The 13532-nt window shown below is 34.2% G+C and overlaps 1 protein-coding gene across 2 annotated transcripts; it reads left to right on the top strand.

The window, feature by feature from the left end:
* The first annotated feature begins 1218 nt into the window (after nt 1–1218).
* LOC141837770 (putative plant SNARE 13) lies at nt 1219–13532 on the top strand. Of its 2 annotated transcripts, none has more exons than XM_074725141.1 (11): nt 1219–1286; nt 1357–1532; nt 6544–6636; nt 7219–7312; nt 7394–7431; nt 8015–8112; nt 9503–9582; nt 9655–9711; nt 12336–12428; nt 12583–12657; nt 13190–13532. In XM_074725141.1, the coding sequence occupies exons 2-11, from the start codon at nt 1456–1458 to the stop codon at nt 13274–13276; spliced, it is 792 nt and encodes a 263-aa protein (XP_074581242.1). In that variant the 5' UTR covers nt 1219–1286; nt 1357–1455; the 3' UTR covers nt 13277–13532. The 2 variants fall into 2 exon arrangements, with proteins under 2 accessions (XP_074581242.1, XP_074581243.1); XM_074725142.1 differs by having other exon boundaries at nt 1239–1263.

Below are 13532 nucleotides of genomic sequence, written 5' to 3'. Positions count from 1 at the left end.
TGCTGATCCAAAAAGTTACCAAAATGTATCAAATTTAAATAGTTTAATAATGATACAAATATTGAATGAGTTGGATATACCTGTTAATATCAATGGAAATATTTTTAGTGGGTAGTTGAGATAATTTGACAATTGCTATTATTTGAGGGCTTTAAATGCTTAATGAAAGAGAGCATCAGCTTAATCCATACAAAATATGTTCATTTTACATTTTATATAATCTTTTGTCATTTCATCTAAATCCTTTTTTAAAAAGATAAATCTGTCAGATGGAATCTCATACAGGAGTGAAGTTTTCACAATTTTAACATATATAACAAATCATTTGCTAGATATATTGCTCGAGACAAACGAATGCATAAAGTATTAGTGTCATAAAGCATAAGTGACCTAATAGCATTGTTTAACACAAACTACTGTAGAAACTATTATTTTGTCCACTTACCTAACAAGTTGTCCTATATTTGACCAAAAAATAGAAAACACGAACTGATCACGCGTTCTCAAATCTCTTAATGGATACTTTTTCTATCATTATACGATATGATCAAAGACAACTTTTTTTTTTTCACTTTAGATCATTAAGGGAAGCAAGTGCTAAATGATTTCCCCATATTTAAAAGTAGAGCAGATCAAAACAAACTTTAGACAAAAAGTAACTTCGAATAATTAAGATTAATAATTATATATATTATTAAACTATTTTTTAAAATATATTTTGTTCAGTGTTTTTTTTATAGAATTTGTAAGTTATATTAAAATGAATGATGATCCATTCATAGTGTAAGATGGAAGTTTGTCGCTTCAAATTTGTTTCCCGGCGTTTCGCCCCTTTCCACCGTGATTTCACCTGAGGTAAGCTGCAGATAAAAAAAACACATAGCGGATCCATAGGGAACGACTATAGTGGAGGAGTCCTTTTCCATGGCGGGCCCACCACTAGCGGGTGCTCACCTAAGTCCGATCGCACGGGCCCCACGGACAGCTCACGTCCACCTCATCCACCCTGTCAACCGGACGCGCACCTCCGCCACATGATTCCGTGTTTAGTATTAATAATTTTCCCGTCGTCTCCTTACGATGATTATACGAATATTTCACATTAGAATCACGGCAATTAAAAGAGGAAAAGAAGAAAACAAAGTCTACGTGGCACTCATTCTTTCCGTCTTAGTGCCACGAATGCATCGGATTTGATTCGAGTCGGAGTCTGAGGGAACTAGGAAGTGAGCGAGCCCTAGCAACCCTCTCTTCTCCCTTCTCGTCTCTCTCTCTCTCGCGGATTGGTGATCTTCGTCGGATTGGTGATCTTCGTCTGTTGTTTGAAATTGAAGCTCTTCTCGCTTTTTGTCGTAGGTGGTTTGGATCTGAGGAAGAGATCTCTCGAGTCAGGTCCGAGGAGTTGGAATCTTGAACAGCTCTTCGCTGCTGGGATTTGATTACTTGCGGAGAGCAATGACGAGCGATCTACCGATGAGTCCAGAGCTTGAGGAGATCGATGGCAAGATCCAAGACATCTTCCGAGCACTCCAGTAAGATTTGATTACCTTGGAGTTCCTGCGCGTTCATATGTTGATTCGCCTTTCTTCTTTTGCTCCATCTTTGAACTGCAGATGCCATGTCAATGGATGAGATTATATCATATGGGAATCTTCTTCTCTCTTATAATTGGGAAAGATCTCTGGTTGTTCATAACTTATGTTGCTTAGAATTTAAGGCACATTGAGGAACTAGTTTTATCTGGCTGGACGATGATCTGTTTCGGATGCTTTGCCCTTGACCCTCTGCAGACTCAATTTTTATATTGGGGTACTGAGATCTAAAATCAGGAGTGAGTGTACAGTTTGCTGGTTCTACAACAGAGATTGACATAGACAATATCTGGGGAATTGGGGTAAAGTTCCATCACAGGTTCTGCTATATTACTACTAGAACTATGAAAGAACACCATAATTCAAACTATGTAATAGGCAAACCCTAATAACTTAACAAAGAAAGCATAATGAATTTTCATTTGACAAATAACCTAAATTTGGTTGGTGTTAAAATATGTTCACAGTATAGTAGAAGTTTGTGGAAGTTAAGTGAATCTTGTTATATAAAATGTAAGATATCTAACAAACAGTAAGTAAACTAGAATTTGTATGGAGGGGACTTACTGTTAGTGCAGCCGCAGTGGATTTAATTGAGATAGTTTAGAAAATTTTGCAGATAGAGTAAAACAATATGGCGTCAGCAAGGCCAACATATAAGTAAACAGATAACAAGCATATGTAAGTTATATTTCATGATCGACCTATTTGTTGCACTCTTCACAGGAAACTAGATGCAAGTGGTTATTGTAAAGGAATGGGCCTCATTCTCTTCAATTCAGGATTTTCCTTATTCTGATAATGTGTTCGTCAAACCCAAGGGATGAAATTGCCTCCTTAAAATTCCAAAACAAACATGATACCATATCATAGAAACTTCTTTGAGAAACTTCAAATTAAGTTTGCATTCATTCATACAAATATCAAGATTGGCTAAAATCTTGTAATGACCTTGTCTGAGGAGTGCAGGGAGGTGCAACTTCTATCAAGCTTCTAAGATGTATGGGCAAGAATGAATTGAAATACAAATCGAAGCAGAGAAGTGTAATTGGGCCATATGTGTTACTTGCCTTAAAATGGATAAATATATACTCTCAATAACATGACACCTTTTGGTAGAATTGGTCCAATTCTTGTAAGAAACCTTAGTTAATCATGTTCCGAGTGAAGCAATTTCGAGATGGATGACGAGCCACCCCTTGGAGTCAAATTTCACCATGAAACATACCAACAAAAGCTAGTAAGTGTATGGGTTTAAGGATATACCAATAAAAGCTAGTGGAACTATAGCGACTCGGTCTAAGGTGGGGAGGGAGTGATCAAACAACAAAGACAAGGTGCATCTTCTTGCTGACTTTTAGGATGCATGGAGTAAGAATAACTGAAACACACACTGAAGCGAGGAAAATATGGTTGGACCATAGCTGTAACTTATCTTAAATGAATTAAGTATATACCCTCAATAATGAGACACATTTTGATAGAGTGGGCTTGATTTTCCATGAACTCCATAGTTAAGGGCACTCAGTGTGGAACAATTTTAGAATGGGTGATTTCTTGAGAAGCTCCTCACCTCGGAGATAGATTTCATCATGATTCAAAACTAAGGCCAATAGTATAGGATGACAATTAAAGCAAACAATATCTTGATGTTGTTGAGAATATAGTGTGACACAAATCTTCTTACAGAAAGTTCAATAAAGAAGTATATGCACAAACTTTATCATAAAGTTGTCTATCATAGAATTCAATTTATAACATAGAAAGGGCAAACGATGGAGAGGAATGGGAGGCATATGGGAAGTGAAATATAAGAGGTGTGTTAAACCTAGAGTTTACTCCCAAGTTCATATTTTATACACACCATTTATACCTCCTTATATTTATATGCCAGTGGAGAATTGTGGTTCCTCCTAACCAATTTTCTAGATAAATAGTCTCAAATTTACATAACTAGTCTAAACATACACTTCCTGCACAAGATGGGGAGCATAGATATCTTCAAACTTATGTTTGCCACAAGATGTTACATTTAAGGTAGGAACTTTTCCATTTGTGATGTATCTCAAACCTAGTCAAATAAAATCACAATCCACCTCAATATGATTATTCTTTCATATTGCTCGTAGTATAATTGCGTAGGAACAATTGAGGAGAAGAGTAGTCCATGTGTAAGAGAATGTAACCACATAAACTCACTGACAGTATGAGCCATAACATGATCCTTTACTTCACTTCTACTGTTGCTACTATTATATGCTTCTTACTCTTCCACCTTACTAAATCACCCCAACAAAGTTGAATATCTAGTGATATTCCTCCTATCATTGACTGAACCTTCTTCAAAAACAGCAATAGACTTGATAATATCAAGATTTTTGTTCTCCCAAGTGGAAGAAGATATGGAAAAGTAGGAGACGAAGGGAAGAGAGAGACAAGAGATGAACCAAACCTAGTTCTTTCCTCCCAATTTATATATATCATTGTCATCCACTTAGATTTACACCCACTTATACATATATTTCACATACCCAATTACCCTTTGGGTATGGGGCATGCCTAACCAGTTTTGTGCAGAAACCGGCTCAAACTTACGCCTGAGATATTAATCTTTCAAGTTTTCCCCTTTTGGCTCCAAATTGTGGTTCTTCCAGAAGTAGATGTTCTATATAAACATTCAACTCAATGATTATAGTTTATGTGTTCAACACGTGTATATTAATCCTGAAAAAACAGTAAGTGTGCCAATATATTTTCCCTTATAATTTCATGATTTATCCAGAAGTTCAACATTGAGGTAGTTCTGATATGCAGGATTTTTTTTCCCCTGTTAAAATTGTCGGAGGACGTGAACTTCCCCTTGTCTATTTGATTTTTTTCTTGTTTCTTCATTATAGCAGTTGAAGTTTTAATGTATAATTATCAAAAAAAAAAAATTCCTTGTAGATTGTGGGAAATCTCCAGTCTTATAGCAATATGTTTAGAAAGGTTTGAAAGCTGCCTACAGTTTTTGTCTATGTAGTATGTACATCTCAAATCAGATCATACACAGGAAGAAACCTTTTCTTGGTGAAAAAGTTTGTTGAAAAAGTGATGCTGATGGTATTGGGTAAAATCTATGCCATTACTTTGTAAACAGCTATCACATATATGCTAGTCTCAAGTTAATCTTGATACCCAATAGCAGCTTCCTGCTCTTGAATGTTAATTTCAGATTTAGATATCTTTATATCATCTTGTATTCTCATTTGTCTGCATTATTTTTCATGCTTAATATTAAAAATATAAATGTAATCGATTCCTTTTCCAAGAATTAAGTTTTTAGGATCGGTTGTCAGCTAAGTTCAAAACTTGGTAAAGGAGCAATGGTATTAGAGTAGGAGGTTCAAAGTTCAAAACTTACCTATGTCGAAAAGAAAAACAAATATCTATTAGTTCATGTGTTGTGGTTGGACTATTTGATAGAATTAAACCCCCCACCTGTATGCTAACAAGGAGTGCTAAGGATATAAATAAATTTTGGTTAGTCAATTAACTTTAACTCTTAATATTTGTATAATATTCTTTTCATCAATGATTTTATCTTGTTCTTAGGGGTGCACATATTTTCTTTGGCCCTTCCCCACATTTTTAGGTTGTCACTTTGAGATTTAAATTGATCGAGGTTGGAATAATCCCCATTCCCTTTTCCATGGATCTCCTTTCCTTTTCATGCTTAATTCAATGTAAGGATTATATAGAAATCATTATCATTATCATTTATTTGTGTTTGTCTGGCTGTTAAGATATTGTATATGATTCTCATCCCTCACTGAGCTCTATGCAAGGTTAGATCATTAGTATTCAAATTAATTAAATTGTTTTTATTACATTGATGGGTATTTGTTTGGTCTTCCTCTACCTTTACACTTTCCACTTGAATAGATTTAACTCTTTGAACTATAGAATTTGTTTATTTTTCTTAAATATATCCAAACCATCTTAACTTATTTTTCTTATTTTTTATTTATTGGATTCCTAAAAATTCTTATTTATAGGGATTTTATTCCTATTTATCTTAACAGTTCCATCAATTCTTTTGTTTGCTATTGAAGCTACATTTCATATAGCTTTTATTCTATTTAGTTTAAAGCCTTTAATTTTTTAAGTTTTCTCTACAATTCAAGTTTTGAATTTAATCTAATCACACTTTTGTTGTCTACAAATAACATATATCTAGCATGTTTGTTTTGAATATGATTCATTAGTTCATGATGTTCATCTAGTATTAATATGCATATAAAATGAACCCTTAAATATGAACCTATGGTGAAAATTTATTTATTGCACTTGAAAGTAGCTCTAACACTATAACAACATTACTGGATATTCTTTTCTCCTTCAAAAACTAATTGCAATAGCTGGCTGGAAACTCTATTATAAGCTTTTTTCCCAAAATCAATGAAAACAATATGCAAATTAATCTTCTTTTCTCTATAAATATTACCTATGGTTGATCTTGTAGACATGAAACCAAATTGATTTTTGGAAATAATTTTCTCACCTCTTATTATCCTCTAGTAACTCTTTTTCAAAGTTTCATAGTATGCCTCATGGACTTGACACCTCTCTAATTTGAACGACATTATATATTACCTTTTTATTCTTATAGATAAGTACTAGAAAAAATTTCCTTCATGCTTTGAACATTTTCTTAATTCTTAAAATTTTATTGAATAACTTAGTTTTGTCAAATTATATCTCGATCTCCTAAACTCTTCCATACTTCAATATGATTATCGTCTAGACCAACACTTTTACCTACATTTTCTTTGTAGCATCTTTTAGCTCACTTCATTTGGTGCATATAGCTTATCCATACTATAGGCATAATCTGGGATGATCCTTTTTGAGAAATGATCGTTTGTAAACAATTTATTTTCCTCTTGATTTTTTTATTTTTATTTTGCAGGAATGGATTTCAGAAATTGGATAAAATTAAAGATCCTAATAGACAGTCTAAACAGTTGGAGGAGCTTACTGGGAAGATGAAGGAATGCAAGCGGTAGGTGACTTACCTTATTTTGACTTTAAGATCTCACCATATATATGTGGTTTAATGTGAATGTCATATATGTTGTTTGTTGTGATACAATCAAAGTCCCACATTGGAAATACATGAAAAAGATTATAAATTTATAAGATGGAAGATATGTCCATTGGTATGAGACCTTTTGGGTAGAGCCCAAAAACAAAACTATGAAGGCTTAGATTAATTCCATCAGACCTAACAATTAGTATCAGAACCATGATCTATGTGAAACCATGTGGGGAGCGTTAGGAAAAATGCAAGAGGTAGGGGAGACCCGGACCATAGGGATGATAGGAGGAGACTCCCAGATTATGAATTTATAAGATGGGAAGATATCTCCATTGATATGAGACCTTTTGGGTAAAATCTAAAAACAAAATTATGAGAACCCAAATACAAAATTATGAGAGCTTAGGCTCAAAGTAGATAATATCATACCATTGTGGAGAAATATTGATTCCATTTGACCTAACATTGTCATGTTCATGACTTACTCTTATATTTTGTTTTTATCACCAATAGTCTTTTTAGAATTTAACATATTAATTTTTACAGGTTAATTAAAGAATTTGATCAAAAACTTAAAGATCAAGAGAATCGGAATCCTCCAGAAGTTAATAAAAAACTCAATGAGAAGAAGCAGACCATGGTCAGTAATCTACTTCTTGTTTTGCATTTTCTGTTTATGTTCTTTCGTCTAATTGTAAGTAATTGCTCTCGTTTATTCCAGATCAAGGAACTCAACTCATATGTGGCCTTGAGGAAAACGTATGTTTTGGGAGGCTTTTCTAATTCATGTTTTTGTTCTTCCTAATTCCCATTTCTGTAATTTCCTCTCAACTTTATGTCTTCGAGAAAGAACACACGTATTGTTTTGCTGTCTTAGTTTCAATAGAATAAATAGTCTCACATGTTTGATGTCAAGGATGTTACTGCTTGATTTTTATTCAGTGTCACAATATGAACAGTGTTCTAGTTGTAGCTGCATTAGTGATGTAAATAATAAATAAAGAAGCCTTTGGCATCAGGCCATAGATATACTAGAAACAATTATTGTACGTCAATGAGAAACTTAATGGTCATTTGGGCAGGGCATTTCTGAAATTGGACATGAAGTAATGACAACTAGAGAAATTTCACAAAGGCTTTGACGTGAGATGATTGAGTTTAAATTTTTAACCAAAGATTTTAGATGTTGAGAAGAGATGAGAATAAATTGATCTTTGAGAGAAATGAAAACACAATGTAATAAAATATTTCAGAGTAATCACTAATCAGTAAAACATCTCTCGAGTGGCTAATTGTTTCCATTATTTCTTGATTTGATTTCTATTTGTTAATGAATTTTTAGGTACCAAAGTAGCCTTGGTAATAAAAGAGTGGAACTTTTTGATATGGGTGTTGGAACCAGTGATCCTGTGGCTGATGAGAACGTTAAGATGGCATCAGGTAATCAGTTTCTTCCTGTGAAGCATCAAGGGTACATCAACATTATATTTGCTATTATTTTTTTTAGTGTCTTGAAATTTTATATGATCCAGTTTTGTTATCACTGATCCTGATTATTGCTGGTAGGTGAAACAAACAAATGTAGTTAATGGTGCATGTAGCTAATGATCAATTCCTTCAACTATAAACACAACTGTCCTTGACCTTAACACATTGATAAAGGAGGAGAAAGACAAAACGATGAAAAGAGATCTTGGCAACTAATCTCACAAGTAGGCTTCTACCTGAAGCAATAATTACAGCAATACACAATAACTGAGAGAAAATAAAAATGCTCGAGAGAAAAGAAGTGCCCTTGAGAGTCTTGGAGTAAAGAAAGAGGAACACATAGCTTGGTCTTTGCTAGACGTTAGCTAGATAAGAACAGAATATCGTTTCTGTTCAGTCTCCGCTGGCTTTGGGTGGTGTACATTGCTTGATTTTTTCTTGACTTAGTAAGATGAGAACAAGATATCTTCTCTGCATAAGTCATGCAACATACAAATAGGATATAATTGGATGAGAACATAGGTGAAAATTTTTTGAGTGGGCTTCCTCCTTGCATCACACCAGCCGAATGTGATAGAATAAAGAAAAGAGAAAGCAACCACCTGATGTGGTTCCTATTGTTGATACAGATCATCAGCCGCACACAAATATAAGAGTAGGGAAGAAGAGGGAAAATAAGGCAACAACAGAATAAAGGCTGATTGAGATTTGAGGAAGAATGAAATGAACACAAATTCCCCTAGAAAAGAGAACAGAGGTTGGTTGAGATTTGAGGAACAAGGAAATGGAAGATGAATGCTCATTGATTCCTCTAGCGTGCAACTTGGATAAGTCTGAGTGCAGAGACGAAGAGAGAATGAATTAGAAGCCAATAGCTAGAGAACTAAGCGAATAAACACAATCTACAGACTGATCACTGAAGCTAGGTTATAAAATCTTTTTCTGATGCCAGGTTTTGAAGCTAGGTTTTGTTGTTTTCCTTAACAAGTCCTCTAGCTGTTGCTTCTGGCCACCGAACTTGCATGTTGAGCTTTGTTGACCACCCTTTTTTGCACATATAGTGCCTACAGTCATCCAACCGTGACCTTCCAGTAATGTCTCTAATTGGGGCAAGTTTTTCAACACCATTTCACATCTTGACACTTGCACATTTCAGGTGAGATGGAAACTGTATTTTAATCTTTGTTGAAAAATGAAATTACCTTTTTTTGTATTTCAAATTCACTGCTAATTGTGATTGTTAAACTAATATTACTTGAATGGTTTTCTCAAATATTGTGAATTCCTGTGCTATGCTTTGATGAGCTTTGTTTCCTATTATGTGATATATTGGTTCTTACAGATATGTCTAATCAAGAACTCATATATGCTGGAAGGAAGCAGATGGATGAAACTGATCAAGTTATTGAACGTTCAAAGATGGTGAAACACTAACCTTCATAAAACTTTTCTTAACTTTTGGAATCATTTTTGATACATAATTTGTTCTTACAGGTTGTTGAGCAAACTATTGAAGTAGGTACCCAAACTGCTGCAAATATGAAGGGCCAGGTAAGTTACCTATCATTAAAATTGCCATTTATATTTTCAAAACTCCGCTACTCATTTATCTTTGTGTGAATTTAGATATATTGATTGTCACCTCTAGCCCATGGTTTAGCTTGTTTTTCAGCAAATATTTTGTAGCAGGTGTCATTTCAATGGAAGAAATTTCCTTTTTGTTTAGTTATGCATATGAGGGCTGAGATGAACTAATTTCTAATGTTGTGGTTCACGACGCAAATATGCAAGATCAAAAGCCCTAATTTGCTGAAATCTTTGTGCTGTTAAGACCATCTCTCCTAGGGATCGATCTTGCTAGGTTCTAATCTACTGATGATCTTTAAGAGTATATGTTGTGCCGTAGCCCTTCTTCTTTAGTGTCTTGTGCTGCACTTGACTGTGAATAACACAGGCTAGTTTCTCATCCTTTGCTACAACCCTACAATTTATTCAAATTCACGACACCCATATTTGACCTTCGCACAAGCAATAAGTGCCTCTTTAACTCCCATACTCTCCCTCTTCATGGTTCCTGTATATTGTGCAAAAAGTGCTCCTTCACCAAACCTCTGTTTCCATTGTCTCGTGGGCATGGAGGCAGTAATGACAATTGTCCTAGAAGATCTCTAGATTGATTACCATTGCCATCTTAATTTTGTTTTCTTTAAGAAGAAATGACAGAGAGTGGATGCACTCAGAAAAAGGGGAGGATTGAATTAGAGAGAAAATAGAAGTGATAAACAAAAACGGATGATTGGATTTTAAAAAAGATGTGAAAATGGTAATATAAAAATGCATATTGTTGCAAAAAAAAGTGATAATATAAAAATGCATATTGAGAGAGACGATGGATATTCACTATTTTCAAGTTTTTCTCTTCTTTTCTGTCTTATGTTGAGTTACCATTAGATTCTACCTTACCATCCTTTATTAGTTTTGTGTGCTTGATTCAAAATGAGATTTGTGGCTGTTAATTGTTTTCAACAACTGTATTCTTGTCACTTGGTTTTTCTGACACCTACTCCCTCTTTTGGAGCAAAATGATTGGAAACTCATTCTCCTTGTACAGTCAATGATCGAAATTTTAAATTCATTTATGTCTAATGCTTTTCTTTATGGATTAGAACATCCAAAAGATGGATTTATCTTTTTTTTTTCTCTTCCAATATTGTCTTTCTCTCGAGTAAGTGTCACATTTTATATATGATTTCCTCATATCTCCGAGTAATATCAGTTTTTACTCAGTCTTTGCTGAATATTAATATCATCTCAAGAATAGATGCTGGAATCCTAATCTTTGCCTTTCAATCACCTTTTGCAAGGTTTCATCTCATCTTGATAAACTTTGAAATCTTGTTACCTTCTTTAACTTCATCTTTTGAATTTTGATCATCAATCCACAACTCTTTGAAGATCTAGAGTGTGCATCACTAGGCTTTTAAACTGCTGCACTAGTATTAGATTATTGTCTTTATCATCGTCAAATGTCCAAGCTAGTTTCATTTTTTTAGTGAGACATTTTCTAGTTTATATAATAAGCTTGGCATGGTATTTCTTTATTCTTTTTTGATATTAGGTAGATGACTTTCCCTCCTTCGCCTAGGCTTATAGTTTATACACATTCAGAAACCAACCTCCAGAATATTCATCCCTATTGGGATAGCTGGTACCCTTAGTTGTCTAAGTGCTTTACCATTACACCTCACTTACAGGGGCAACTTGGCATGATATTTCTACTCTAGTTTGAATTGGAGTGTCAGAATTGTTAGGGTCATCAACTGTGTTGTGGATTTAGTCCTATATTAAGTATTTTAGTTATATGTTATAATGTCGAGTTTTATATATATCATGTAATAATTCTCTAATAACAGTAATATAATAGTTCATCCCTTACAAACAACTTGTAATTTTATACAGTTTTACTTACTCATGGTCAATTTGGGTCCATTTCTGTTTTTGTATTCTTAATTTAAATATACTACAACTATTGAGTTTAAAGTATTCTTTCTAATGTTTATATGTTTTGAATTATTTTCATTTTCGCTTTAAAATGTTTTCTTATATTTAGGATATCATAATGATGTCAACATTGAGTTACATTGGTTGATTCAAAATAATGGAGGACCTATTGGAAAAAAATCAATAGTTCATTACAAAATATTTGCATATAGTTGTGTCTCTCAACATAGTGAAATCACAATCTTTTCTCGATGCATAAGTGAAAAATGAATTTATCAACTATTTCCATTTCACTGATGCGTTTTTGTCTACCAAATACCAAAAATGCCAAACATCAAAGTTATGCAGAAAATAGTTTCTTTGAAGCTGTTTTGGGTGACATACAGCTTGGTACTTCTGCATAGATATAAGTTCTGAAGGACCAATGTAATTGTCTTAATTAATGAACTTGTGTCCGCCTATGATTACACTTTCTACTGATGGATAATTTTTCGCACGGTTTTATATGTGGTGATCATGAAGGTGTGTACAGGATATGGCTTTAAACACAAGCAAGTGAATCTTAGGTTGGATCTTAATCTCTAAGGACTTGGCAGCATAGGATTTAAAAGTTGGAGCATGTTGAAATCTTCTTTTTATCTTGTATGCTGTAGATTTAATCCTGTTATTTTTAGACAGAACAAATGGGTCGAATTGTTAATGAGCTGGACACCATCCAATTCTCAATCAAGAAGGCTTCTCAGTTGGTGAAAGAGATTGGTAGACAGGTTTGTCTCTTAAGTTTCCATGCACTAGCTTTTCCCCTCATCTTTCATATATTTTCTGCTTGCCTATTCTAATTGCAAGCTCTGTTTGTTTTTCTTAACACTAGTTTCCATGTGATTCAGCTTCTATCTTGATTGAAAATTCTTCTATTTTCAGGTTGCTACTGATAAGTGCATCATGCTCTTCCTATTTCTTATAGTTTGTGGTGTAATTGCAGTAATCATTGTAAAGGTACTACCATCTCACCTTTACTCGTAGCAATCTCAAGCATCATCTGGACCATATTTCCATTATCTGGTTTCTAGATCTTTTCCCCTTTAAGCATATTAGTTAATAATACAACTTTACAGAAAATTATGATTTCAATCAAACTATATCATTGCATCTTTTGAACTAAACGGTTAAGATTTTGTGAAGCATTGCATGTCTGCTTACAGAGTTAAGTGAGCATTTACCACATTAATTTTGTCAGCTTCAAACCATGTCAGTCCCACATATTTTATGGTTGGCTGCATGTGTTAAATCCTTTTATTGAATACTATGGAAGACTTATACCACATGAATTAGATCCTTTTAATGAATACTATGGAAGACTTGTAGACTTTGAACCTGAGACCTTGGCAACAACTTTCAAACTCCTCACCTACTGTGCTACTTGGCACTGGGCACCCTTATAATTCCCAACATTTGATCCACTCATGCCCCTGATTTATTTATTAAACAGTTCACTAATCTTTTACTTGTTTTGTTATGGAATTGATAGGTTGTGCATCCGAACAACAAGAGTATTCCAGATATACCTGGATTAGCACCTCCAGCTCCAACTGCAAGGAAATTACTATCCGCCTAATTTTCTGTGGTAATCTTCTGTGGTGGAAACTCAAAAGTGTCATGAATGCTTTGTAGTAATTCTTTTTCTCCTGTATATGATGCCTGCGTTATGTTTTTGTGATCATAAATATGTTTCCTAGCTTGGTGATATATAGAGAGGTAATCTGCCATTTGCCACCTGTAGCAGATTTACCGACATCTTTGCTCTCTTGTAATGCTGTTGTATTGTGATTGCGTAGCCTTAGACTACAATGTTGGATCATTCCCGTGGTGGA

This window comes from Curcuma longa, chromosome 11, assembly GCF_044706935.1.
Source record: "Curcuma longa cultivar G26 ecotype Majalengka, Jawa Barat chromosome 11, ITB_CL_G26_1.1, whole genome shotgun sequence".
Classification (NCBI taxonomy): Eukaryota; Viridiplantae; Streptophyta; class Magnoliopsida; order Zingiberales; family Zingiberaceae; genus Curcuma; species Curcuma longa.
This window is presented reverse-complemented; position numbering and strand designations above follow the sequence as displayed.